The following is a 27,407-nucleotide window of genomic DNA, read 5'->3' as shown; positions in this document are numbered from 1 at the left end:
CAAGAAGCCTTTTCAGTTTGCTTTACTTTTTCAAAAAGATTGCTTAAACTTCTGTCCCATGTTTAAAAACAGTTTCAATATTTCATTTCTCAGAAATGTTTAATATTTTAACGTACAGGGGGAGTACATACTGAAGGCAATTGTGACAAAATTGAAGCAAGTTCAAGGAGATGCCCGGAAAACTGGCTGAATAGCCAGGCTCACAGTACAGTGATCATAGAATCATAGAATCATAGAATTTCTCAGGTTGGAAAAGACCTTAAAGATTATCAAGTCCAACCACAACCTAACTGTACAACTCTACCTCTAGCAACCCTCTGCTAAATCATGTCCCCAAGCACCACATCCACAGAATCACAGAATCACAGAATGGCCAGGGTTGGAAGGGACCTCAAGGATCATGAATCCCCAACCCCCCTGCCACATGCAGGGCCAACAACCTCCCCATTTAGTACTAGACCAGGATGCCCAGGGCTCCATCCAATCTGGCCTTGAACACCTCCAGGGACAGGACCTTCACAACCTCTCTGGGCAGCCTGTGCCAGCACCTCACCACACTCTCTCTAAAGAATTTCCCCCTGACATCCAACCTAAATCTCCCCTCCCTCAACTTAAAACCATTTCCCCTTGTCCTGCAGTTATCAACCCTTTCAAAGAGTTGATTCCCCTCCTGTTTGTAGGCTCCCTTAAGGTATTGAAAGGCTGCAGTGAGGTCACCCCGCAGCCTTCTTTCTCCAGGCTGAACAAGCCCAGCTCCCTCAGCCTGTCTTCATAGGGGAGATGCTCCAGTCCCCTGATCATTTTTGTGGCCCTCCTCTGGACCCACTCCAACAGTTCCCTGTCTTTTTTGTACTGAGGGTTCCACACTTGGATGCAGTATTCCAGATGGGGCCTCACAAGAGCAGAGTAGAGGGGGACAATCACCTCCCTGTCCCTGCTGGCCATCCCTTTTTTGATGGAGTCCAGGATACCATTTGCCTTCCGAGACACAGGGGCACACTGCTGGCTCATGTAAGCGGTTTTTAAACACAGTCAGGGATGGTGACTCAACCACCTCCCTAGGGAGCCTATTCCAGTGCTTAACAACCCTTTCTGTAAGGAAATTTTTCCTGATATCTTAGACACTCCCCCCCCCCCCCCCCCCCCCCCCCCCCCGCACAACTTGAGGCCATTTCCCCTCATCCTGTCATCTGTCACCAGTGAGAAGAGACCAACCCCACTCTTGCTGTAAACACCTTTCAGATATTGGAAGAGAGCAATAAGGTATTCCCTCAGCCTCCTTTTCCAGACTAGTCAGCCCCAGTTCCTTCAGTCACTCTTTGTAGGGCATATTCTCCAAGCCCTTCACAAGCCTTGTTGCCCTTCTTTGGAACCTGCTCCAGCACATCAGTATCCTTTCAGCAGTACAAAGTCTAGTAGGAGGTACATTTCAGGGGGCAATACTGGGTCTAGTCTTGTCTTACATAGAATCATAGAATCATAGGATTATGGAATGGCTTGGGCTAGAAAAGACCTTAAAGAGCATGTAGTTCCAATCTCCCCTGCTGAAGACAGGGTTGCCAACCACTAAATCAGGCATCTGAGCAGTCTGTCCAGTGCCCCGTTCAACCTGGCTTTGAACACTGCCAGAGATGGGGCACCCACAGCTTCTCTGGGCAGTCTGTGCCAGTACCTCACAACCTTTTGAATGAAAAAAATTCAATACCTAATCTAAGTCTCCCCTCTTTAGTTCCCTCTTGTCCTGTTACTATAAGTCTGTGTAAAAAGCTGGTCTCCCTCCTGCTTGTAAGCTCCTTTCAAGTACTGGGAGATGAGGTCTCACTAGAGACTTCTCTTCTACAGATTTAACAAGCCCAACTTCTCAGTCTTTCTTCATAGGAAAGGTGCTCCAGCTCTCTAATGATGTCTGTGGTTCTCCTCTGGATCCACTCAAATAGCTCTATGTATTTCTTGTTCTGGAGGATCTAGATCTGGATGCAATACTCCAGATGGGGCCTCACAAGGGCAGAGCAGAGGGGGACAATCACCTCCTGATGCAGTCCAGGATACTGTTGGACTTTCAGGCTGCTGGCTCATGTCATGCTGCTGGCTCATGTCAATATATGTGTGTATATACACATAATCCTGGAGCTGTCCATCCCACCCTGATTTTTCACTTGGCTTCAAACACCAATTATCCTGAAAATTTTGATAAAATTTTATAAAAGTTGAACTATTTAATGAACCAATACGGTGATTTAGAATGGAAGTTAGGCCTATAACCATGGCAAAAATAACAAGAAAACAAAAGGTCCTTCTTATCCTCAGTGTTGGCATGATTAGAGTTACAATGGAAGATATAATGGTGTGCTTAATGCAATGTTTAAAAATGCAATTACTGTTCAGATCCTTCCAATCTTGGATTCAAATGAAATAAAAATATATACACATGCATAGAACACCATCATTACTTTAGCCAAGCAAAAAGATGATCAAAAGAGACCATGGTTGTCTTCATCATTAAATGTTAGACCTCAGTGAAAAAGACCTAAGCTGTAGTATTTCATATTGGCAAATGTCAATCAACTCATCACGAAAGCATTCAAACACAAAACTGGGGGAAGAAAACTTTCTAATGACCAGAACAGACATGTTCTGGAAAAACAATAACAAAAACAAAAAAACCAACAGATCAGATAAAAACATAATAACTACTGTATTAAGATGACATAGAAGTGATTCATGAAAGGAATCTAAGGGGGTTTATTCTTGGCTCTCTCTACCCTAGTTCCAAGGAATGAACAACCATTAACCATTGCATAAAATATACTTTACTTTCATCCTAAAAGTAACCCACTTTGTAGTCTCTGATTTCCATCCATGACAAAACCCAAATGTGAGAATGGAAACATTTGGGAGAATTGTTAATGTGGATGCACCCATCTGATAGTAAAACCTAAATCTAATAAATTCTGAGAGAAAAGATACATATAGATGTTGATATGTTGATACTTATTTTTTCTGCTATATTTCTATAACACTGAAGACATTTTAAAATGTTTGTTCAAGTGTAACAAGGGAGGATATAAACATAATATATTAACTCATTTGACAGAAGGTATTAATAGAAAATATACAATGTCTTGTAGTGTTTTAAATTTGAAACAGATATTATATGGAATTTAATGGATACTAGTGTTTTTTGTATCTTAAATTTCTATTGGACAATTTTTATTCCTGTTCTATCATAGCTGTAATCTTAAAAATAAACATATGCAAAAGTACACTTGTAATCATTTGCATGTACCTTCACAATATCTGTAAAAAATATAAACACTAGTTAGAAATAAGATTGCAGGATATCAATTCATGACAGGTTTCCAGATTTTTAAGGACATTTTTCTTTTAAAAAATACCCTACCTCTTTACAAAATGAATATTTATGAAAAAAAAATCTGATTCTGCATCTAAGCATTCCTTCTCTATTTCGATTGTTTTGTATATTATGGAATGCAAAAGAAATATATGGAACAATAGGTAAATTCAAAAGGAATTATTAATGCATTTCATTTATAAAAGTGGCATGTTTCAACATTTTCAGGACTCTTTTCTTTCTCTTATTTCCCTTGCCTCCAAAGGACATATTGGCAAAATCAAAATCAATTTTATGAAGTGTTTTGATCTTGACAGAATCAAACTGTTCTGCAGAAAAGAGTCTGACTCAATTTTTGCCTTACCAGTTCTGGTTATAACGCTGACTTTGCATCATCAGCCACAAATTATATATTGTATCTGATGAATCTTTAAAAAAGGTACAGAAGATTTAATCTACAGATTGAAGTACTTTCCTACTACCCAGAGACCCATGCCAACTGTTTTATAAACACAGTTACTGGATTAACCATTTAAATTAATTAAATTATAGAAGGTAAAATATCATTTGAACTAAGCAATTTAATTACTGTAATCCTAACAGACAAAAAGTCAATGAAATGCAAAAGTGGATGCTACTATATACATGTAGGTAGGTCTGGTTAAAAAGTAATGGAATTTTATTGCAGTCACTAAGGCAACAAAGTATTATGGTTATTATTCCTAATTTATTTAAGTTATTGTTCAGAGAATTGATAATCTGATAAAAATTTGAGGTGGAAGAATGAAGAAATTATAAGGGTTGATAACTCTCCCTGACAAAAGAAAAAAATTAAAAACAGAGTATATAAAAAATAATGTATGGCAAGGTCATCAAAATTTCAATTTCAGTAGCAAAATGAACGATATCAAATGCCATGGACTTATATACAAGCTTTTCTGCATAGGTTTCAAAGCCTCACCAGAAAAGTTTTAGTTATTTTACTTTTTTAAACCAGACCAGCATCCAGCATCTCTTTGCTATATGTCTAGTTGGTTCTGTAACACAGCCTTTGCCCCGCCTCTGATTTATTTCTCAACATGGTAGTACTCTGTTCATAACCCAGGCCAAGGAGATTTACACAGGAACTATGCATGAATATTAAAAATAAGTATTTTTTAATGTTTGATTTATTATTATACTCTGCATTACTTGTTTACATGCAATACTTATTTTACTTATTACTTTCTGTATTTTTACAGTTGAATCATAGAATCAGAATCATAGAATGGCTTGAGTTGGAAGGGACCTTAAAGCCCAACCAGTTCCATCCCCTGCCATGGGCAAGGCTTCCACCCTCCAAGCTCAGGCTGTCCAGGGCCCCAGCCAGCTTTAAGTGACTCCAGGGATGGGGCAGCCACAACTCTTCTGGGCAGCCTGTAGCAGTGCCTCTAAGCCCTCTGAGTAAAAAATTTTCTCCTAACATCTAAACTAAATCTCTCTTCTTTTAGTTTAAAGACTTTCCCCTTTGTTCCATCACTATCTGTCTGCATAAAGAATTAGTCTTCCTCCTAACATGAGATTTCACAAAGCTGGGCCTTATATTACCATCCAGTATAAAAAGCATGTATATTCAGTACACCCAGTTAAAAGGATTTTATAGTTTTCATAATAACCAATTGCTGCCATTGGTATTAAACAAAGGCCCCCAAGTGTTCTCCTGTGTTCCACTCATTAATCTTGATCTCTAAAAACATATTAAATTTTTTTCAAAAGTAATGTGCACAGAACTGAAAGTTGAAAAGTAATTCTATTTATCAAGGTCAGTTTTGTAATTCAGCTGGTGTGAAATAATGTCGTGGTTGAAGTGCTCCTTCAGGTACACTGCTTTGCTTTACACAGCTTTTAAAAGCCCAAGGAAGTTAATGGGATAACCAGATCAGTGCCTACAAGAACATGAGCACTGCAAAACCTGTTTTTGTGGTTTACACTAAAAAGCTCTGTTAATTCTGTTATATTTTCTCTGGCAGAAGCCAGAAATCAGATCTAGCCTCCCTGGAACTGCTTGTGTTTGTTTCCCTGCAATACTACCACACACAGATGTCTGAGTTGCTACTATAATGTTCAGTGCTATGACAAAATGTAGTTATAGCCTAGATGGACCATAACAAATAGTTTGAATTGTCTCACTTCTCAGTTAGAACAAATATGGACTTACAGGCTGAGATATGGTTATCTTAGAGTTAGAACTTGTTTTGAAACATTGTTTTGGAAACAGATCTTTCCAGAAAGTGCCCTCACACTCACTGAACTTCACAAACATCCCCTTTGTGTTACTCAATATTCTTTATTCATCTATTACTTTAAAAAAGTAGAGGACATATCAACAGTCTTGTCTTTGATAGCACCAATCCCATGAGATGAACCTTTGAAAAATTCCGCTCTTGTATCCTTTGAATTCATTAAGAGCTAAAAGCACTCAGCTTTCTCTCTCTGCCTGAGATGCAATGCACTGTCAAATGCATCAACAATTATCACAGCTAATCAGCAACATTCACTTTCACAGGTGTGCATCCCAGACACTGTACACATTTATTTCATATTCTGAGCTGTACAGATGTAAAATGTGTAGGTTTTGTCTTGCTGATTTTGTACTCTGCTCTGTTGTTCCGCTAGCCTGCAGTTTTATTTTAACTGCTTCATAATTTATTAATGCTGCTTTTTTCTAATTCTCCTTCAGCAAACACAGCAGGGTAGCCTTCATTCAAGCAAAAGTCACAGTAGTCCAGGATTTCTGTTAAACTCTGTACCTACACACAAATAAGCTTTTAAAAAATCAAGGTAGAATTAGATTTAGACTGGGAGGTTTGAGGCTCATTATTCAATTCTTATTGAGGAAATGGTACAATTTTAAACCAAAAATGAACTCTGGGAATCTAATAATTACCTTACTTCTGGTACAACTGTGAAAAGCTATTACACACCAGCCTATTGTACTCCTTTGTTACACCACTCCATGCATACTGAAAGTCATGTCCTTTTTTCTGCAGAGAACTCTCAAGCAGATGCATTGAAAAAGAACAGATGTGATCACAGAACAAATTTTCCATGCTCTACTTTCCACTACGTATGTATGTTTGTTTATGGAAGTAGGAGGCATAATTCAGGCAACGGATGGTAAAGAACCTGACTATCCATATAAATCATATCTATTCAAACATTGACTGGAAACGACAATTCATTTTAAGGGATTTTCTTTGGTCTTTTTCTGTGCACAGAATTTCTATAACCTTCTGCAAATATTAGTAGGCTTGACAACCTCCAGACACTTTATGAGGTGAAACGTGCAGTTGGTCTCAGGAAGGTCACTTTTGTACGCCTGCTACTACCAAAGAGCAAGAAACTTTCTTCAGGAATGCCACCTAGGGAAAGCTTTCACACAGAGAGATGAGCAGGGCTTTAGGTGAACTTGTCCTAGAATTAATTATGGCTTTTGTTACTCTCAAAATGAATTATTTATAAAAAAATTAAACATGCACAAGAAGTCAATAACTAAACTGTCAAATTTTTGAGTGAAACTTCTGTATACCAGCTCTTTTTCAAAACTGTTTCTCCAGCGCCTATTATTTGCTTGAAGGGAAAGAAAAGATATATTGTTTTATTATTTTTTTAGTGGTTATGCCCTTCAGAGGGAATGTGTGCAGCAAGAATATCTATCAAAAACTACGGAGAAAGCTTTCTACTCTGACATTTATTGAGTAATTCTATGTTCTGCATTCATTTTAGAATATTGTTAGCTAAAAAGATTAAGTTTAGTTTAATATCCCTTATGGTTTCCCGCAGTCACGTGGTAATTCATTACATTTTGGAATATTTTTTGATAGATGCAATATGGCACAATAGGCTGGATTAATCAAAGAGATAACAAGTGGATTTTCACCTTCTGAATATTAATGAATAACTGGGACTACTGTTCAATGACATTCTAAAACAGATAAAAAATCAGAGGGAAATCTGTAGTAATGGACAACTGTCACCCAATTTCTACCTTTAAATAATAAAAGGCAAAAAGTATTTTGAGATAACAATAGAGTTAAATATTTTTGAAATGTCATTTCCTTAATAACATTTTATATCAGCAATATATTAAAACAGCAATCATCAACATGATTATATATTTGTTTTCATATTCTAATAACTGGCAACATATGCAACAGTGACCAGTTTGCAACTGATAAGCACTACCTCAGCACAATGCTTCTTACATATATTGGCAGAGAAGCCAGCACAGCTTTATCTCTTTATCAAGCAACAGACTAAAAGGTCTCTAGAAAGCCTCTTAGCTTGAGTAAATCAGGAAGCAGATAAGTAAAATATACATAATTTAAATGTGATATCTAAAATCCTAATTTGAGCATGTATTTTTTGAAACCAGTACATGATCTAGCCATATCTTTAGGAACTTCCTCTCAATATCTTATTGTTGCTGACACCAGGGTGTTCATTCCATATCCATGTAAATGTTTACATTTCTGCTAGCATGTATATACAAAATATTCCATGTCTTTGGTTCTCAAATTATTTCCTTTCTTTGCTCATCTTTTTTCAGAGTCATTCCCAGTCTGTACTACAAACTTCCGCAGAATGGACTGTTGGTACCTGCCTCACACCAGTCAACATGGTTGCATCTACACTTGTAAATAAGTTCTAGGGAACACCTCAACAGCATTGTTTTTAGAAGGGCTTTCAGCAATGTTCTCCCAAAGTTAGCACAGTTCAGGCTGTTATTCTAACAAATGAAAAATTACACTCAGACAGGGATCAATCTTCATTACATTTAATTTCTTAGTATGAATATAGCCAAGTGAATAAAGAACTTGCACCTTTATCTGCTCAATTCCAGGAGAAATTCTGAAGCATTTGGATGCTAGAAATTCCAAGCCAGTTGCATTTGAAGTAGTCTTTTGGCTTTCTTTTAACCTGTTTAATATTTAATTATGTAGCTACTATATAAATTCAACAGAAGAAAAATGCATTGTCAGAATCTGCTAACTTGATGGCTTGAGTATCTGGAAAAAAAAATAGAAATATATCTTCCTTGCATAGTCAAACAGGTTAGTGTTTCATAAATAAATTTTTGGGAGCGTAAACTGGGCATGCTATCATTAGAGTGTTAGTTATTTCTGTCCTGGGTACTTCATATTGTAATATTTTGATTACACTTATTATCAAATGTAGTAAAAGCAAAAGCTCCCTCTCTGTACTCCAGGCTGACCAGGTATGACCCTGTCTCATAGAAAATTCCTATCTGTTTGCACCCAGCCCTGTACATCAACTAATATTAATCTTTAATTAACCCTATTAACCCTCTTGATGTTATCACTTTCTGCTAACCTCCAGTCTTGGTTAACGCACAAGAACATGTGCACCCAACTCTGGTAAGCATTTTCTGTTACACAGCAGGGAGTCCACAATCTAGATGCTATAAGAGTGAGTGCTGAAACAAATCCTCTGCAATAGTTTTAGGTATATCTATCAATGGTTTGACTTTTGAAGATGCTAATTATACACAAACCCCAATACAAATAGAAAACAGAAGCACAAGTTTCTCAGTCCTTCTGCAGATGTATTTCACGCAGCTGAAAATACACAGTGGCTGATGTGAAACACTAAATATCTTCTATCCAAATTTTAGTTAAAGAAATTAGTCTTCTACAAAAAACAAATACATATTACTGAAAATTAGGTATTTGTACACAGTATTAGCTACATGACAGTTAAAAAATTACTTGTGAAATATTTTGCAAGCACGTTTATTACACTTGGCTATGAAATGAATCATATTGTCTCAATTTACATTTTTTTCATCAATTTACAAGTTAAACATTTTTAACATTTAATCTAACAAGCAAACAGTAACACACAAAAAATAGCTTTTTGGATAACTAAACATTCTCCTTAATAAAAAGTTTGTCAGAACACAAATGCACCCATTTCTACAAAAAAGTAATTATCTCGAGTTCTTTTTCTAGTTTTTCTTAAGAATCTCATTTCAGTGTGCATGAGGAAAAGTGCTTACAAACACTATGATAAAAATAATTGCCCTTTGTCAATCATTGCTATTTCTTTTTAATTATCAATGTATTTTTAAAGCGTTAATAAATTTTATACAGTTCTATTTAAGCTGACCATTTGCTGCTTTGCTGTAAAGCTTTAGCTTTACAAATATAACATGCTGGACATACATGGCAGTTCTCTTCACATTTTTATTTTGAAACATTAGACGTAGCCACTAATCAGATGCTTAAAACTACTTCTACAATAAAGTTATACAAATTGTGGGAGAACATTATTTAAAGTTCCTTTTTTTGTATGGCTAGAATTATTTCTGAAACATACTGGAATACATTGTATTTAGCTTGCATTTTCACCTAACCGGCACTTCCAATAATAAAATTCAAGAAATGTACTTTGAGATTTTTGTTATTGCGAGACATTCTAAAAGGACTAAACATCAGTAGGATTAGGATCTGAGAAGACAAGTGCTAATGAGCAGAAGTATCAGTGAATTACTTAGCACTATTAAGAGTTTAAGATGCAAGGCAAACAAACACAATGAGCAAAAGAGAATTTAAAAAATCTCCAATTTTGCAGTCCAATAAAGATTTTTTGAAAGAGAGAGCTATGTGGAAAATTGTTTTAAAATTATAGTGTCCGCTCTATGCCAATTTTATAATTCTCATATATAATTTGGGAATTTCCTTTCATCTTCAGTGAGCTCCGACAGGTCCAAGGAATCATCTCCCATTTTAGCAGTACACATGCACTGCTGTTAGCTTTAATACTTTAATTAAATTTTATGTGACAAAATTAAGATGAAAATTTTCACTTTAATCAGATGAAATTATTTAATTTCAAAGTGAAAGCAGTTGTTACTATTTATGTCACTTACCTTTATTGTTGCAGAATTTTGAGCAATATATTTTACAGATTTGCTAATACCAGTCTTCCCATTGATTAGACAGCAAACCAGAATTTTGAGTATTGTAAATCAACAATGAATCATGGAATCATCCTAGAATTTAGTCTGTGATATGAGACATCAAGGACCCAAAATTAAAATTCCCATGAGGTATCTCAACAACTGAAAAATGCAAGCAATTTCCAAACATACAGAGCTTAAAACATTTTTACTCTGTACATTGTTAATCTCTTTCAAATTTGCCATAAATCTGTGTAAAATCATACCTGGAAATAACAAAATTTAACACTTCACAGGGGTCTTCTTTGCTTTGACCTTGGAAATCCTTGTGTGTCCTCGATCAGTACATCCTTAACAAAAAAAGCTATATTTCTCTGAGGTTAAACTCCTTCTGCTGGTCTCCTGACTACTTCCACAGCAAACACTCTAACATTAGATGATTCTATTCTTCCCGTCTTTCTCTTAAACAGAACTGTATATAACAGTCCCTGCAAAACTACTATTGGAATTTGGTTGAATTGTTTGCAAAGTTGATTTCTTGCTGTAAAAATTTTAAATACCTGAAATATTGAAAGGAGTTAACGAGTGCTGATTTTGCAATCAATTAGAAAACTGTGGAGAGTATTTGTAACTGAATTCGCTGAGCTCATTATTTTGGAAATTGAATGTGATTATCATAAGAATGCAAATGACTTTTAGCTACCTCATAGTAATAGAAAAAAGATATCTTCAATAGAATTAAGCATAACTTCTTAAATTTGTAATGGCGAAATTATGGGTCACTTACACAAGAATTAGCCTATAGTAATTCTGATGCTTAGTATCAATAACATTTTTGTTTTTTAAAAAAATTGGAAGTATGCCTACTGTTTACTACACAAAATAAATTTCAATCACTTAAAGCATCAAAATACTAAAATCCTGACACTATTCTCACTAAATGGCAGCTTCTCAAGGATAATAAGCTTCTTGTTATATCTCTTGATGAAAGGGTGTGAAAAATGTTCAATAAATGAATATCTCAAGCTCATTCACTTTTTTAATCTTAAAAAGTGCTGGTAGCAGAATCCATAAATCTACAGAAATATTCTGGGCAGCAACTATATATAACATACCAAAAATCAGTCTTAAGGTAAATGGACATGTCTCTGTTGGCATACAAGAAATGTATTTATATTTCTAAGTGCAAATTTTATCTCATGGCTTTATATTACCAAAGATTATCCTTAAGGACATAACATATTAATTTTTCACGTCATGAATATTCACTGATATTCTAAAAGTTGCAGTCACAAGATATGATTCCATAAATCATTATTTCCAATGGATCCATCTTCATAGAATCATAGAATCATTAAGGTTGGAAAAGGCCTCCAAGATCATGCAGGGATGCCATTCAGAGGGACCTCAACAGGCTTGAAAGGTGGGTCCGGGCGAACATGAGGTTCAACACAGCAAAGTGCAAGGTTTTGCACTTGGGCTGGAGGAATCCCAGGCATCCATACAGACTGAAAGGAGCGGTCTTTGAAAGCAGCCCTGCAGAGAAGGATCTGGGGGCTTGATGGATGAAAAACTTAACATGAGCCAGCAGTGTTCCCTTGAAGCTCGGAAAGCAAATGATATACTGGGCTCCATCAAAAAAGGGATGGCCAGCAGGGACAGGGAGGTGATTGTCCCCCTCTACTCTGCTCTTGTGAGGCCCCATCTAGAGTGCTGCATCCAAGTGTGGAACCCCCAGTACAAAAAAGACAGGGAACTGTTGGGAAGGGTCCAGAGGAGAGCCACAAAAATGATCAGGGGACTGGAGCACCTCCCCTATGAAGACAGGCTGAGGGAGCTGGGCTTGTTCAGCCTGGAGAAAGAAGGCTGCGGGGTGACCTCACTGCAGCCTTTCAATACCTAAAGGGAGCCTACAAACAGGAGGGGAATCAACTCTTTGAAAGGGTTGATAACTGCAGGACAAGGGGAAATGGTTTTAAGTTGAGGGAGGGGAGATTTAGGTTGGATGTCAGGGGGAAATTCTTTAGAGAGAGTGTGGTGAGGTGCTGGCACAGGCTGCCCAGAGAGGTTGTGAAGGTCCTGTCCCTGGAGGTGTTCAAGGCCAGATTGGATGTAGCCCTGGGCATCCTGGTCTAGTATTAAATGGGGAGGTTGTTGGCCCTGCATGTGGCAGGGGGGTTGGGGATTCATGATCCTTGAGGTCCCTTCCAACCCTGGCCATTCTGTGATTCTGTGAATAAATCGCCTATTAAAGAGATATCCTAAATGCATACAGAGGACATACAAGAATAGAAAATAGAATCCAAGCTGTTCAAGAAATTACTACACTTTCTTTGTTCAGGAAGTGTAAAAAGAAACTGAGACTGTATGAAATAAGACTGGGGCAAAGCTAAGAATAGAAACAAAAACAATGCAGGAGAATAAATTCTTGCCATTTAAGAAGCGATGCAAAGAAAGAAGAAAAATGTTGGGACAGGAAAAATAATCTAGATACAGCTAAAATGTTATTTTTTTTTTTTTTTTGTTTTTCTTCCTGCTCACTTACATCTATGTTGTTATACCTTGGAACAAAGTCAAGAAGTCAAAATCCTTTCCAGGAAGACTCTGCTGCTTTTGAATTTTTTTTCATTTTTCAATTGCTGTTGATCCATGTGATAACAAATGATCTGTTTAAAACCTCTATCCAGAAACACGTGGGGTGTTGTAAAGATGCAGTGAAGTACTTATGTATGGAGTACAAGCATTCCTAAGAGCTTATTCAGCAAAATCAAAACTCAAAAGTTCACATAGGAAAATCTCAAACTACCATTAAGTTTAATAGGAGTGCCCAAAAAACATGACTGTTCAATAAGGAATGAGAAAGATATGTTTTCAGTTAAGGACATTTTATGCTGGTACATGGTCACTTTCTACTTCCAACTGACAAATAAAAACATAAGAGGTTTGAGGTTAAATGCTATATGAATACAAATTGGAATTGTTCATGTTCATGAGTAGATGTTGGAGTAGTTCTTTTCTCTCTGAAGAAGAATGAGGAGAGGGACATGTTTTCTTGATCAGTCCCTGACACCTCCAGGGCTGGACTATTTTCATTATGGTACCCAAAGGTTTTAAGTTCCATTTCTGACGCTAGAAGAAATTCAGACAATAAAAAGTCTCTCAGAACAGAAGGTTGTAAAGAAATTTCTATCAATGCTTATTTACCAAATTTAGAGTTGTACATATAGAAATGCTTCCTAGTACATGTAATTACACAATTCCTTTTCATGAGTGATGATAAAATGAAATACTGACTGGGGATCAAGGGTTCTGCTTTTTCTATCTCAGGTGCTGGGCCATCACGGACTTCCCTCTGACTTCAATAATTTTGCCAATAGGAAGTTGTATTCTTTGGGTTGGAAGATTTGTTGACCTGATTAGGATGCTATTAACATCAACACCACTTGAATAAAAGAAAGTGAATAAATAAATCAGACAACAGTAGATCAATTTTAAATATTTTAAAAAACAGAAGGATGTAAAATGCAAAATTGTTCATAAGGTTGTATTTAAATGCTTTCTTCCTTTTCTTTTAAGCACAGAACTTGTTGAGATATGCTGTCTGAAATAATTGAATAAACAAAGGCAGATACTTGTCAAAGCACTAGTGTGTTCTATGAATCAGAAAATATGTCTCATGCTTTCCATAACATGCTGGAAGTACATGATACACGAGATGACAGGGAGACACCTGAGGGGAAAAGGAAGGTGTTTCAAAGCAATTCATGGGTTATAGAAGAAAATGCTCCAAAAACAGGACCTGATGCCTTTGTATTCTCAGCCAAAAAACACCTTCTTCTATAGGCTTCTGGTAAATGGTATTTCCCTCCATTCCCACAGAACTTGCCCATAAACAGCTGATGTTTAAGGCAAGGCCCTTGTCACACAACTTGAAACAGCAGATCTTGCTGACAGATCAGGCAGAGAATTCCCACAAACAGCCCAAGTTGGGCATACATATTGCCTCAGCAGGATAACAATTCAGAAATGAAATGCATGTCTGCTTCTCTGTTCTTTATTTCTGTCCCATTTATCTCCATTTTAAGAGCCAATAATGAGATGAATTAAGTGGTGATGCTCTTTCATTTTTCCTCATTAGGATCACTGGCTATTTCAGCCTTACCCCAGCTGAAGAATTACTTCAGGGATGCAGCCATCTTGCAATTCCTCTTCATTAAACTGGTGGAAGTAAAAGTATGTAAAAATCACATTGTCTCTGTTGTGTCAGGAGCCTGGATGAGAAATTTAATGGTTATAAATGGTCCATCTCTCCTATAAAAATATCTTGTGTCTGAAAAGGTACATACTTCATGTGTATTCAGCCCACAGAATGCTGCTTAAGTCATTAGCATTTGTCCGTATTTTCTGGGTTTTAGGAAATATTGCTGGTTTTCACAATTTTACAATCTGAAGAGCGAGACTGGTTATTCCACACAAGGAAGAATGAAAAGATTTTTTTCTACATTTTAATTCCATTTCTGTCTCTACCACTATTTGCTTTTTTTTTCCACAGACAGTGCAAAAAGAGCCATCGGATTCACTTTTCTGCTAACAGCATGGTTAGTCACGAGTATTGAAGGCAGAATAGTTTCCTGTTTCAAAGATGGTGTTTCATCATAATAGATATTTTGGAAATAATATATATTTGAAGAATATTTTTCAACAAAAGAGTTAAAAGTAGCAGTTCAATATTTAGAAACAAAACTTTCAGTTTTAGAGAAGATGCTTCATTTAATATTTTTTATGCTGTTTTGAAGGGCTTGGAGTTTAAAAATTCTAACTTCTAATATTTTTAAATACTAAAATAAGCAAGTAGTATCAGAGTATTTCCACCAGCTTTAGCACGTACCTATTTTACAGCAGTTCAGTTTTGAAACTGCTGAGTTTTTGACAGCCCACATTTATAAAAATAATTTTAGCTGGAACAAAGGATTTTCTGAGAAAAACTTCAGACTCCAGTACTTTCTTATCACACTCAAAAATAATGCCATAATGCATCACACTGTACTGAGGAAAAATGTATCTGATTTTAATCAGAGCTTTAAACCACACCACCTTATCATATTGCAACATGAAAAAAACGTTTGATTTTTTTTGCCTGATAAAAAATGATTTTGATGTTGTAACTCTAATACAATGAAAAAGAAGTAATTTCTGCAACTCTATTTTTACATTTTTTAAATAGAAAAAATATAATGTAACTACCATAATCAGCTATTACATTTATTTTATTTAAAGCATCTTTGTTTCTTCTCTTTTTTGCAAACAAAAACAAAGAAGAGAGAAATGATGAAATTAATAATGAAATATCTTTTTTTGTTCCTTCCCCTACCCTGAGTTGGTTAAAGGACCTTATTCACTGTACATTCAGAAGAGAATCCTGAGACTGACTGTGGTGCAAAGCAGGCAGTGGGAACTGCAGCGGCTATCTTTTCTTAAATCTCTAGTGTGACAGTGGGATTGTGATCTCAAGTTTTAATAAAGAGCATAGATTTTCTTATCATTAGATACCTTTCCCTTGTGTTCTCCAATTATTAGTATCTGTAATGATAACTAGAGACAACCATTCACAGCTTGATAGGACATTACGAGTCTTTGTTATGCTACACAAAAGAAAACAGACTTCTGTTCACGAGCGTTGCTTTGGGACCACAAGGTTCTCTTGCACCTGTGTCATGGTTTTGTTTTTTGTTTTTCAGTATTCCGCATCATAACATCATGTAGTGCACTGAGAGTTAAAGTGTTAATGCTCCAATTCCAGTACCTGTCCCTGTACATTACAGAAGTCATGGGATCTGGCCCTTCCGGGTGGGGCGGTCTCTTATTGCCTGGCAGTGGGTGCTGGAGGGTGCTTTCCTAGCCATTCCAAGCTTTTCAGGTTTGACTCGGTCTCAGGAACCCTCTCTCTCCTATCTTATTTGATTTATAAGTCTCAATTTCAATTAGATTGTATTATATTGTCTTATCTTGCATTCCAATATCTTAGTAAAATAAATTTTCCTCCACAGATCGTTGCCGCTGTTTTTTTTCTTCCTTCCTTGAGCCCAGCTCCCATCTCTCTATCCCCTTTCCTTTTCCCTTCCCATTTTGTGAGGCTGGAGGGGCCCAGGGGCCTACTGCCCCCCTGTCATGGGCATAGATTGATCTAGTTAACTCCATGACAACCTGTTACCAGGTAAGAGCTAAACAATACCACAGTACCAAGCCCAAACAAATGCTGCAGTTGCACAAAGCTTGTAATGTTAAATCATACCATATGCTTTAGCTCTAACTAAATTGGAGTCAGGGAAGCTGGCTAGAAGTGAAAGCATGACAACAAACAAACAAACAAAAAAACCCCAGAATTATTTCAGAGAAATAACTTTGTGACTACACATTTTGGTATTTTCAGGAGTTGCTACCAGCCTTCTCTTGAACCTCCTAAATTTCCCGTGTATTAAAGGGGCTTTATTTTAAAACAGTGTGTTTGTATAGTACTGTTCTTTTTTATTACCTCAAGTTTCTTAATGTCTATCCCACATTCAATTATCTTACTAATAAGAGCAAGAGAGATTAGGAGTGCAATGTGAGAAATATCGTTGCAAAGGAAGAAAAATAAATTCAGCCATTATTACTTTTCATTAATCTATATTCATATGATAGATTATAGCACCGGTAAATAGCCTGTCACTATAATGTTTCATACCAAGCATTATCTGCATATTCTGATTTCTCATTTATAATCACCTATACCCAGTCTTCACTTTTATTTGAAGTGTAATTCTTTCAAATCCGTAACATGAATAAGACCTAATCTGAAATATTGGCATGTTTAAGTTTTATAAATTTGAACTACAGCAGTAAAGAGGAATATCCAGTATTTTCTCCTTCTCTGCAGGTGAACTCTGAAAGCATGCAAACAGTTCACATACTTTAGATAAATAATTATAATTATTTTCTCTGAGACTACACCATAGGAAATGATATTGCAAGACAAGCAACTTCAACAGCCATTTCACAAATTGTTGTATTCTTTTTTATTTTTGTTTAATGACATTAAATCTAGGAAGCAGTGTTAGTCAGTAGTGTCAGCTACAGTTGCAAAGAAATACAGACCTACAATTTCCTAAGTCTAAATTAAGATAACTAAATGTTAACTCTGTCTCTTCAGAGCAAAAACCTAACAGCTGTTAAACTCAGGATACATAAAGATTCCCCAGGCACTTGTGTTTCCACCAATAAAAATCACACTTAAATTTTAACAGCTATAATCCAAGACAGCTACCTGAGTTCTAGTAGCACTGGGCTCTTCATTCTCTGCAGCCTAGTTAAACACATCAAAAACTCGCTTCCTCACTTTGCCTACACAGCCTCTTTCAGCTCACATGTACCAATATAAAGACTGCAAAAACACAGTGGAGAAGTATGAACACTCTTACAACTTATATCCTAAGTGATTGTCCTTTCATGTGTTACAGGTGGTTAGACTTCTGATGGACTTTGGCAGAAAATATAACCCAGCTCCCTGATATGTTTTACTGGTAAAGTTTCAATACCCCAAGACACAGTTTCTAGCCAACATTTCATTTAAGATTAAAAAAAAAAAAAAAAAAAAAAAAGCTAGAATCCTTACATTCTCATTTCAATTTAAGATCATTAATTTCAAATCTGCTCTCTCCTGCACAAATCCTGTTGGTGCAAGAGTAACATTCAAGCTGAAATAATTTCTATTCTCTTATCATCAGTTGACACTTGATACAAGACTTTTAATACAAGATTCCATATCAAGTTTCTACTTTGTGTTAACTACATGTATAGGAAAAAAGAAATAGGTATCAACCAAGGATATCTAAGGCAAACACAGCTGTTTCCAGACAGAGATTACACTGATGCAAACAGCCCATCATACCCCTAAACTGCTGCAGCTGGGGGAGCCCTCCAGCCACTGCAGGAGGAGTAAAAAAAAAAGGAGAAATTGTGGGGTAGATGACTAGATGATGAGGTGGATTAACAACTGGCTGACTGGCAGAGCTCAGAGAACTGTCATCAGAGGCGCAGAGTCTGGTTGGAGGTCTATAAATAGCAATTTTCCCCAGACTTCAATGCTGCGTCCAGATTTGTTCAACATATTGTTCAGCAACCTGGATGAAGGGATAGAGTCCATTCTCAGCAAGTTTGTTGATGATTCAAAGCTGGGAGGAGTGGCTGACACACTGGAAGTCTGCGCTGCCATTCAACAAGATCCAGATGGACTGGAGAGTTGAACAGAGAGGAAACTGATGAAGTGAAACAAGAGCAAGTGTAGAGTGCACCTGGGAAGGAATAACTGCATGCATCATTACTGGTTAGGAGATTTACTGGGGAGGAGCCCTGCAGAAAATGACCTGGATGTTCTGGTGGACAACAGGTTGGCCATGAGCCAGCCCTTTATGACCAAGAAAGTCATGAGGATCCTGGGGTGCATTAAAAAGATGTCAAGGGAGGTGATTCTCCCCCTCTACTCTGCCCTGGTGAGGCCACATTTAGAAGACATAGATCTCTTAGAAGCTGATAAAGAGCCTGGAGCATCTCCCATATGAGGAAAGCCTGGGCAAAAGCAGACTAAGGGGGAATCTGATTAGTTTTTATAAATATGTAAAGACATGTGGGAGGCAAATGGATGAGGCCAGACTTTTCTCAGTGGTATGTACTGACAGGACAAGGAGTAATTGCCTAAAACTTGAACATAGGATGTTACATACAATCTTGTGGAAGAACTTCCTTATGGTGAGAATGACAGAGCACTGGAACAGGATGCCCAGAGAGGTTGTGGAGTCTAAGGGAATACTTAAAACCCATCTGTGTGCCTTACCTGTCTGACCAATTCCAAAGAACCTGCTTTAGCAGGGAGGGTTGGGCTCGATGATCTCTTGAGGTTCCTTCCAACCTCTGCAGTTCTGTCATTCTCTGAGAAAGGGAAGCATGTAGAAGAATTTTTTTGAGGGTTTAGAGCTAGAGATGCGTACTTGGAAGGAAACACAGCATGTCAGATGAGAGATATCTTTTAGGGACTGAAATCCACAGGTGGGGGGTGAAACCCTTAGGCAGGCATGTCCAGTACACAGTCTGGCACAGCTAGCAATGTGGCCCACCCTTCACCCTGTACTGTAAAGGCAACAGTTCTTCACCATAGAGTGGCCTAAGGTACATACCCATCAACAACCAAATCGTCAGTACACTATTAAAGCTGTGTTGACTGAAACCATGGCACAGGGAATGCAATGTTGTGCAGTTCTGTGCTGTGCCCACTCAAGTGATGGTAAATAATTGTATGTATTTTGATACATTTGCTAAACACAGTGCTCTGAACAGCGAAGAATACACAGCTGTGCTTTCTGTTTTGACAAAAGAATTTGAGAATACGATTCAAGATGCAAAAAAAAGTCATCAATTTATGTTTGTGGTTCCATTTTCAGTTGACACTACCTTCAAATTTTCAAATAGAATGTGTAGAGTTGCAATCAGATACTCAACTCAAAACTCTGATCACGTCTCTTTAAGAGACTTTCATGAGCCCTATCTCAGCAGAGAAAAATATCCTTTGCTTCACAGTAACACCTTATTCACATCATCACTTTCTGTCATTATGTACATTTGTGAACAACTGTTTTCAAGGATGAAGTACAGGAAGAGTAAAATTTCATCAAAAATATCTGATGAGTGCTTTGAGAGCTCACTGAGAATTGTAGCTACTTCCACTAAACCAGTTTGATTCATTAGTTTCACAAAAACAAGGTCAAATATCCCACTTTTTTTTTTGTTGTTGTTGTTGCTCTCTCTCTCTCTCTCTCTTTTTTTTTAATAAAGCAGGTAAAAGATTAAAATAAGTTTTGTTGCTTATGTACATTAACTATACTACATATTTTATGAAGGCTGCTCCAAAAGTAATGCCTCCTATTTTATTGTATTGGCCCACAAAATCGGATGTGGATGCTGGTGGTATGGCAGTAGAGGTTGAATCCTCCCACCAATATTCCATTACATTTGATGCTGAGTAACAGATGACATCAGAGGGGCAGTCTGAAAAAATGGCATCTGTCATTGTAGTGCATATAAAGCAAAGGTGTGTCATTGAATTCCTCCATGTGGAATAAATGGCACCCACTGACAAACACTGACGCTTGCTAAACATTTATGGAGACTGAACAGTGGATGTGAGCACAGTGAGGTGGTGGACGGTGTGTTTCAGAAGTGGCAGCAGTGGTGACAGTAGGGCACCTCTGCTGGAGCAGATTTTTGTGAGCATAGTGTGTGCGCTGTTTTTCATCATTGCTGAAAATGAATAGCAAATGTTAGTGATTATGTTGAAAAACAGTGTTTTGTAACTGAGAATTTCCTCTACAAAACAGTTATAGCATTCTCTGTATTCATTGTAGTTTTCGTGGAAATAAATAGAAGGTATTACTTTTGGAGCAGCTATTGTGGCCCAAGACAATTCATCTTCACTGGAGTGTGGCCTCATACAAGCCAAAGGATTGGACACCCATGCCTTAAGGAAATTGCAGAGATGAAAATGTACAAACCAGCAACAACAGAGGAAAGTGAGAGAGTAGTGAGTGCTACCTGGGACAGAAACAAGCTGAAACAGTGGAGAAAGGAGGAAAGGAATCTGTTTTACACTGAGCCTGAGTAGGGGGAGAACAGGTGTTTTCCCTTGAATGTTTGCATTTTTCCTTGTGCTTTACCTTTTGTGTTTTTTTTTTTTTGTTTCTCAATACTCAAATGGTTAAGCAAAGCTTTGTGTTAAATGGCAATAGATTAAATTAAGAAAAGCTCCTCAAGACTATTTTATTCCACTAAAGTGGATTTACTTTCAGTTCTGAGAGCAAGCTAGACAATTACTTGAGTTCATATTGGAGTTACTTGTCCTCTCTTCATAGTTGTGGCACTTCTGAAGAGGACTGGAAGCTGAAAATCTTAAAAGTGGTTATTTCTCTCTGTTGATGTATAAAAGAATTTAGATCAAATGCAGAAGTCTGCTTTCAAAAGATCATTGAGCTGCTTAATGGAAATCCCACTGTAGGCTTAAGCATTTCCTCTGCCCCAGCACTCCACAGAAATAGGATGGGGCAGAAAAAAGGTAAGACTCTTGGGTTAAAATAAGGATAGTTTAACAGGGCAGAAAAGAAATGGAAAACAAAAGAACATGCAATACCAGTGAAGCTCACCACCCACTGATGGTGGGTAGTCAGTCCCCAGGCAGCAGCTTCCTGCCCCTAACCCCACCACGCCTGGCTTTATTGTTCAGTGTGACAGTATATGGTATGGTATATGGGATATCTCTTTAACCAGCCTGGGACAATCATCCTGGTTTTGTCCCCTCCCAGGCCCCTCACTGGCAGGGCAAAATGAGAAGCTGAAATGTCCTTGGTTCTGCACAAGTTCTGCTCAGCGTCGGTCTGTTTAATGGCTGGAAGAAAGTTGACTCTAATCCAGCTGAAACCAGGACAGTACTAATAGTCCCTCTTTTTTTTCCTACAAAAGTGAATGTCAAAAATATTTCAGACGAAAAATTACCACAGTGTTTATGCAGCAGAGATCACAGTCAATGAGCTGGAGTGGTAAATTAACCATTCATCTAGAAGGTCTTAGACATGTTGTGGGAATTAAAGACATTTTGTAATGTTCCCATTCTGCCTACTTTTGATACTGTTAAATTCAAAAAAATGCAATGAACAGCTGGTTAAAACATCAACTATCCCCTTAGTAAACAATATGAAGCAGAAAGAGACTTTTCAGATTATTTTCTAAATCATTACTGAGAAATTAAAAAGAAAACAAAATCTAATCATATTCAAATAATGTTTCATGATGCAAGTATCAAGCACTTCCTCATGAAGTATACTTCAGCTAGCAACTGCGTATGTCAATTCACTTATGTTTTGACTGGAATGTAATAGAAGGGCATTCAGCAGTGCTCTACACAATTTTTCCCCACTAAATGAATGATTCAGAAATACATTAATTTTCTCATGTTATATGGTGTTCAGCCATTCAGTCTGACACTCACTGTTAAGTATAAGTGCTATTAAAAGTAAACCACATTAATTATGTAAATGTAATTATGAATGGTCCTTGAAATGACAGGAATTAAGCATTTTACCAAAATTCTGGAGAGGCAGGGCCCATTTATTTAAATTTATTTTTATATCGTTGACATAAACAAGACCAAACTTTCAGATGTGTCTCTGGATAGTGATTTAACATGATTATTAATGCTAATTTAACAAAATTCTAAAGCATAAATAAACTATAATTACTATGCTTTGAAATTAATAGAGTATTCCACAATTTTTACCATTGTCAGGGACAAGAGATGAAAATAAAAACAAAGGTGGATTTGTGGATCTTATACATATAATTTCCCTCTTTTGGTTTATACTTATCAGTGTTACTAATCAACTCTGGAGGGTAGAATCTATTTACACATAACACTTAAAATCATGGAACTGAAGTAAAAGTTTGCCTTGTTTCATGAATGCCTTAAACTCTACCCTCCATGGTACTTCAGAGAGTAATTGTAAACTGCAATGTTTTTTTTCTTTTAGCATTTTTACAGCCTAAAGTCAATCTCATTCACACTACTACTGACAGAGTAAGTTAAGTCAAGGTTCCCAACAGAAAAGTCATGGAGAGAAACTAAAGTTTCAGGTGGTGACTGTGTCCTTCTGTCTATTACGAGAAATTATTTATGTTGATGGAAGTGACTTCACTAAATGACCTGACAATGTACCTCATGAGAAGTCCCCTTTCAACAGCCTCTGGTGATAGGAATCTTTGAGAAGAGAGGAACATAAAGGATTTCAGTGATATAGAACAAATACTCATTTCCACCTCTTATAGAAGAGGAATAATTCTTTGCTCAGTGTGGTGAGTTGATTTTGATCTGGCAGAACAGGGGAGAGAATAGGAAGAGCAGAAGTGAAAAATGATAAAGATAGTTTAATACTGAAGAGGAAAGAAAAGCAAACAGACAAAAACCACGAGCCAGCAGGGTGCCCTGGTGGTCAAGAAGGCCAATGGGATCCTGGGATGCATTAAAAAGACCGTGGCCATCAGGTCAAGGGACCTTATCCTTCCCCTCTGGTCTGTCTCGGTGAGGCCACATCTGGAGTACTGCGTCCAGTTCTGGGGTCCCCAGTTCAAGAAAGACATGAAATTTCTAGAGAAATTCTAGCAGAAGCCCACAAAGATGATTTGGAGCTTGGAGCATCTCCCTTATGAGAAAAGGCTGAGAGGCTGAGGACTGTTCATCCTGGAGAAGACTGAGGGGGGTCTTATCAATGTTTCTAAATAACTAAAGGGTGGAAGTCAAGTGGAGAGGGCCGGGATCTTTTTGGTGATGCCCCGTGACAGTACAAGGGACAATATTTCCTGTGTTCCATACAAACATAGGAAAAAAAACTCTTTTACTTTAATGGTTACAGTGCTCTGAACAAGCTGCCTATAGAGGTTGTTGAGTCTTCTTTGGAGATATTCAAAACCTGCCTGGATGCTTTCCTGTATAACGTATTCTAGGGTACCTGTTTTAGTGGGGGGCTGGGGAGGCAGACAAGGTAATCTCCTGAGGTCTCTTCCAACCTCTACAATAACGTGATTCTATCAAAACACAAGTGATAGAAGGGCAATCACCACCTCCCAAAAGTAGATTGATGCCAATCAAACTCCAAGGAATAGTTACCTTCCCTCTGTCTCCATAGCTTCTACTGCTGCTCATGATGTTATGTGGAACATCCACATAACAGTTGTCCAGGTTAAGTGCCCTCCTGTCTTCTTGTATATCCCTGGACAAGGTCCAAAAAAGAGAAAGCCTTGTCACTGTGCAAGTACTACTCAGTAATAACTAAATATCACTGTGTTATCAATGGTATTTTAGTACTTTGCATAAATGGCAAACACATCAATGCATAGACAGTTTCAAAACATATATATATATGGACTATGTCATATGCCTGGTAGAAAAGCAAAAGCACCACAGCATTAGCAGGCTATTCTTTATATAAGAGAGTGATATTTTCTGCTACCTATCCAACTCTGTTATCCCACGAAAAACTGCTGTGACTAATGACCACATACAACTACATACCATTTTTCCAACTGTTCTATTGTTTTCAAGTTTTCAAGTTTTCTAGACCATGGTTGTTTTATGGGTTTGGGTTTGTTTGTTTGTTTGTTTGTTTGTTTGAGTCACCATTCACCATTGTGATTAAACCTTCCAAGTAACTATTATAGAGTTGATACAGATCCTTAGACCATCTTTGTCTTCTGAATAGTAAGGGAATTAAGAATCTTAGTCCTCAAACATGTCCTTAAATATATCCTCAAACATCAAGTGGGATTATTTTTTCATTTGCAGCAGTTAGAATACTGAAAGTGTGTAAAAAGATGCATGGTAATCTCTCTATAAAGTAATTATAAATACTTGAAGAAACCATAATGATTATAGTTTATGTCATATTCAATAAAAAGAAAAAGAAAAAACAACTCATTTCATAAACACCTAGCATTCCTTATATGACAGCAGCAATTCACACATATAATGATATTCGAATAAGTTAATGGTGTTAAAATATTCAAATGTTAAAAGTACTTATCTTATTCACTGGGCTGAGAATGAGCAATTTGCATATCCTTCTCACTTCTATCTGAAAACCATGACCACAGTAGCAATGAAGGGCACAGTACTCAAGATATTATGTGTACACATAATATGAGTATTTGCTTGTAATATCTCCAGGAGCAGAGTAATCAGTGCAGCTTCAAAATCTTATGCACTCTACCCTAATAAAGTATTCGAAGAGTTCTCTGAAATTGTATCATTAGGAAGTGAAATGCTGGGCAAAAAGAGGTTTTGCTACTTAAAATAGTTTAATGATAACAAAAATTTTTTAAAAAGCTCCAGGTAAAAAGATATTGACCTTCTGAGTATGCAATGCCATAGTGGATTCTGGATTTTATAATCTTCTTAACATATCAATGCACAGAAAGTTACAACAGTTTTGCAACTGACAACAAAAAAAGCTGGTCTTGAACACCTGCAGGGATGATGTATCCACAGGTTCTCCGGGCAGCCTACTCCAGCATTTCACCACTCTCTCTGTAAAGAACTTCACCCTTACATCCAATTTAAACCTTCCCTCCTTGAGCTTTTAAGCCTCAGCCTTTCTTGGTAAGGGAGGTGCTCCAGCCCTATGATCATCTTTGTGGCCCTTCTCTGGATCCTCTCCAACAATTCCACATCTTTCCTGTTTTAGGGGCTCCACACCTGGAATAGGTGAATCTATAAGTGTTGTCAGTAGTCTTCAACACATGTAGTTTCTGAGCTAGAACACTGGACATACTTACATAGTATTTAAAGGAAGGAAGTAAAACAGTTGGAAAGATACCAGCATGCAATAGCAAGAATGAAAGAAACAAAGGGAAAGACAGATAGATAGGTAGACAGATACATACATACATACACACATACATACATACATACATACATAATGAACCTAAACTGCAGCAGCGGAGATTTTCTTTACATGTCAGGGGGAAGTTAAGATCATAAAATACTAGAATGAATTGCCTGGAAATGTCGCAGAGTCATTAGACATATTTTACAAAAGGAGACATCACAAAAATTAAATACGTATGATAGAGCAGATCTTAATGAAAGATCTTGGCTCTTTTCAGGACAATTTATATGACTTTGATACTACCACACGTTTGGCCTTCTTTCACAACATAATGGTAATATTTTTACTTCAGGGAAAACATTCTACAAAAATAGATTTTCTAAACTGTAGATCATCTGATTGCTGTCTAATATTCTAGTTATCTCTGTTCTGGTAAATAAGATGATTTAAGGACTTAATCTGCAGAAAAATGATATGTGTGATCAGCAACTGTTTATATAGATAAACTCTCTCACCTAGCCAATCAAGAGCCATGCTAGCTCTTGAGTACACAGAATAACAGGACAGCGCTGAAGCCAGAGCACAACCATGATTGGCATATTTGAAAAGCTCTGAGTCCATCATCTAACAAAACTTGAAATTTGGCAAATTATCCAAGTAAATGGAGATGCAATCCTACTGTGAGGAAATTTGAAATGATTGAGCTGGTGTTTCTAATGCAGAACCAGAAAAAGTCACCTTAAGCTAGATAACACATCTTTGACTGCATTGCATCACATGATATGAAGAGAGATGGGTTAATATTCAGTAATTTAAAAGACTGGAGAAATGCAGATTGTTCAAAGCTACCTTTGCTCCCTTACAACAGCCTTGCCTAGTTGTAGCAGAGTACATGAAAAAACAAAAGGAACAGACAATAATCTCATTTGCTTTATTAGATTAGTTGTAAAACAGCCTACTGCACTATTGGAATTTTATATCGTAATTCCATTACAGTTCATTCAGGCATTCTAGCACAGAAATTTTACAAGAATATGTAGTAAAGAGTTAGAATTTGTATTATTCAAAGAGTAAATAAAGAAGAAAACCATGTTGCATTGAGCATGTAAATAAAAAAAAAAAAAAAGCAGATTAATAAAAAAATAGCTTCACCTGATTAAAGGTTTTATAAGCTGCAAAATAAATTAATTCACATGCAAGACTTCTAAAACAGTTAAAAAAATAAATCCACATCATTGTATTCAGAACTTAAAGTTTATTATATTTTAATAGTCTTCCAACATAGGATATCTGTTCATATCTGTTCCTGGTGAGTTTTAAAGAAATAGAGAGATATCCAGGCAACCACAGAAAAATGTTGATTTTATCTTCCTGAAATTAACAAAGTAATGAGCATCTTCAACACTTCCAAGTAGTAAACACCATGTATTATTTTTTATTTTTCAACTTCTTATCAAAGTGTAAGTGAAAAAATGGTGAAAGAAGGTCACCAAAAGGTCTGGAGACTTGGCACTTTGCAGAAACAAACCTTAGGATTTTTTGCCATTGACCTGTTTCTAGAAACACATTAAAGGAATTGTTTTGCTTATCATCAGGGAGTTGTAACCAGAAGCAAATAGAAGTATAAAAGTTCTTTAAA

At 36.9% G+C, this 27,407-nt stretch overlaps 1 protein-coding gene across 8 annotated transcripts in view; it reads right to left on the bottom strand.

Moving 5' to 3' along the window:
- Positions 1-17,248: 17,248 nt before the first annotated feature.
- LOC146545012 (uncharacterized) overlaps positions 17,249-27,407 on the bottom strand; it is a 39,924-nt gene continuing 29,765 nt past the window's right edge. For 3 of the 8 annotated variants that reach the window (XR_014881455.1, XR_014881456.1, XR_014881459.1), the window contains 3 exons: positions 24,052-24,154; positions 19,183-19,277; positions 17,341-18,583 (listed from right to left, as the gene is read on the bottom strand). Coding sequence is in view for 2 of the 8 variants with exons in the window: in XM_085217582.1 (XP_085073708.1) it covers positions 18,518-18,643; positions 19,183-19,277 (221 nt within the window). In the remaining 6 variants the exon portion in view is untranslated. Of the gene's footprint in view, positions 18,644-19,182; positions 19,278-24,051; positions 24,155-27,407 lie in introns of all 8 variants that reach the window. The other 5 variants (XR_014881457.1, XR_014881454.1, XR_014881458.1 and 2 more) reach the window with 5 other exon arrangements.

Source organism: Meleagris gallopavo, chromosome 2, assembly GCF_905368555.1.
Source record: "Meleagris gallopavo chromosome 2, MGAL_WU_HG_1.1, whole genome shotgun sequence".
NCBI classification, from domain to species: Eukaryota; Metazoa; Chordata; class Aves; order Galliformes; family Phasianidae; genus Meleagris; species Meleagris gallopavo.
Note: the sequence above shows the minus strand (reverse complement) of the source record. Positions and strands in the feature narration are given on the sequence as shown.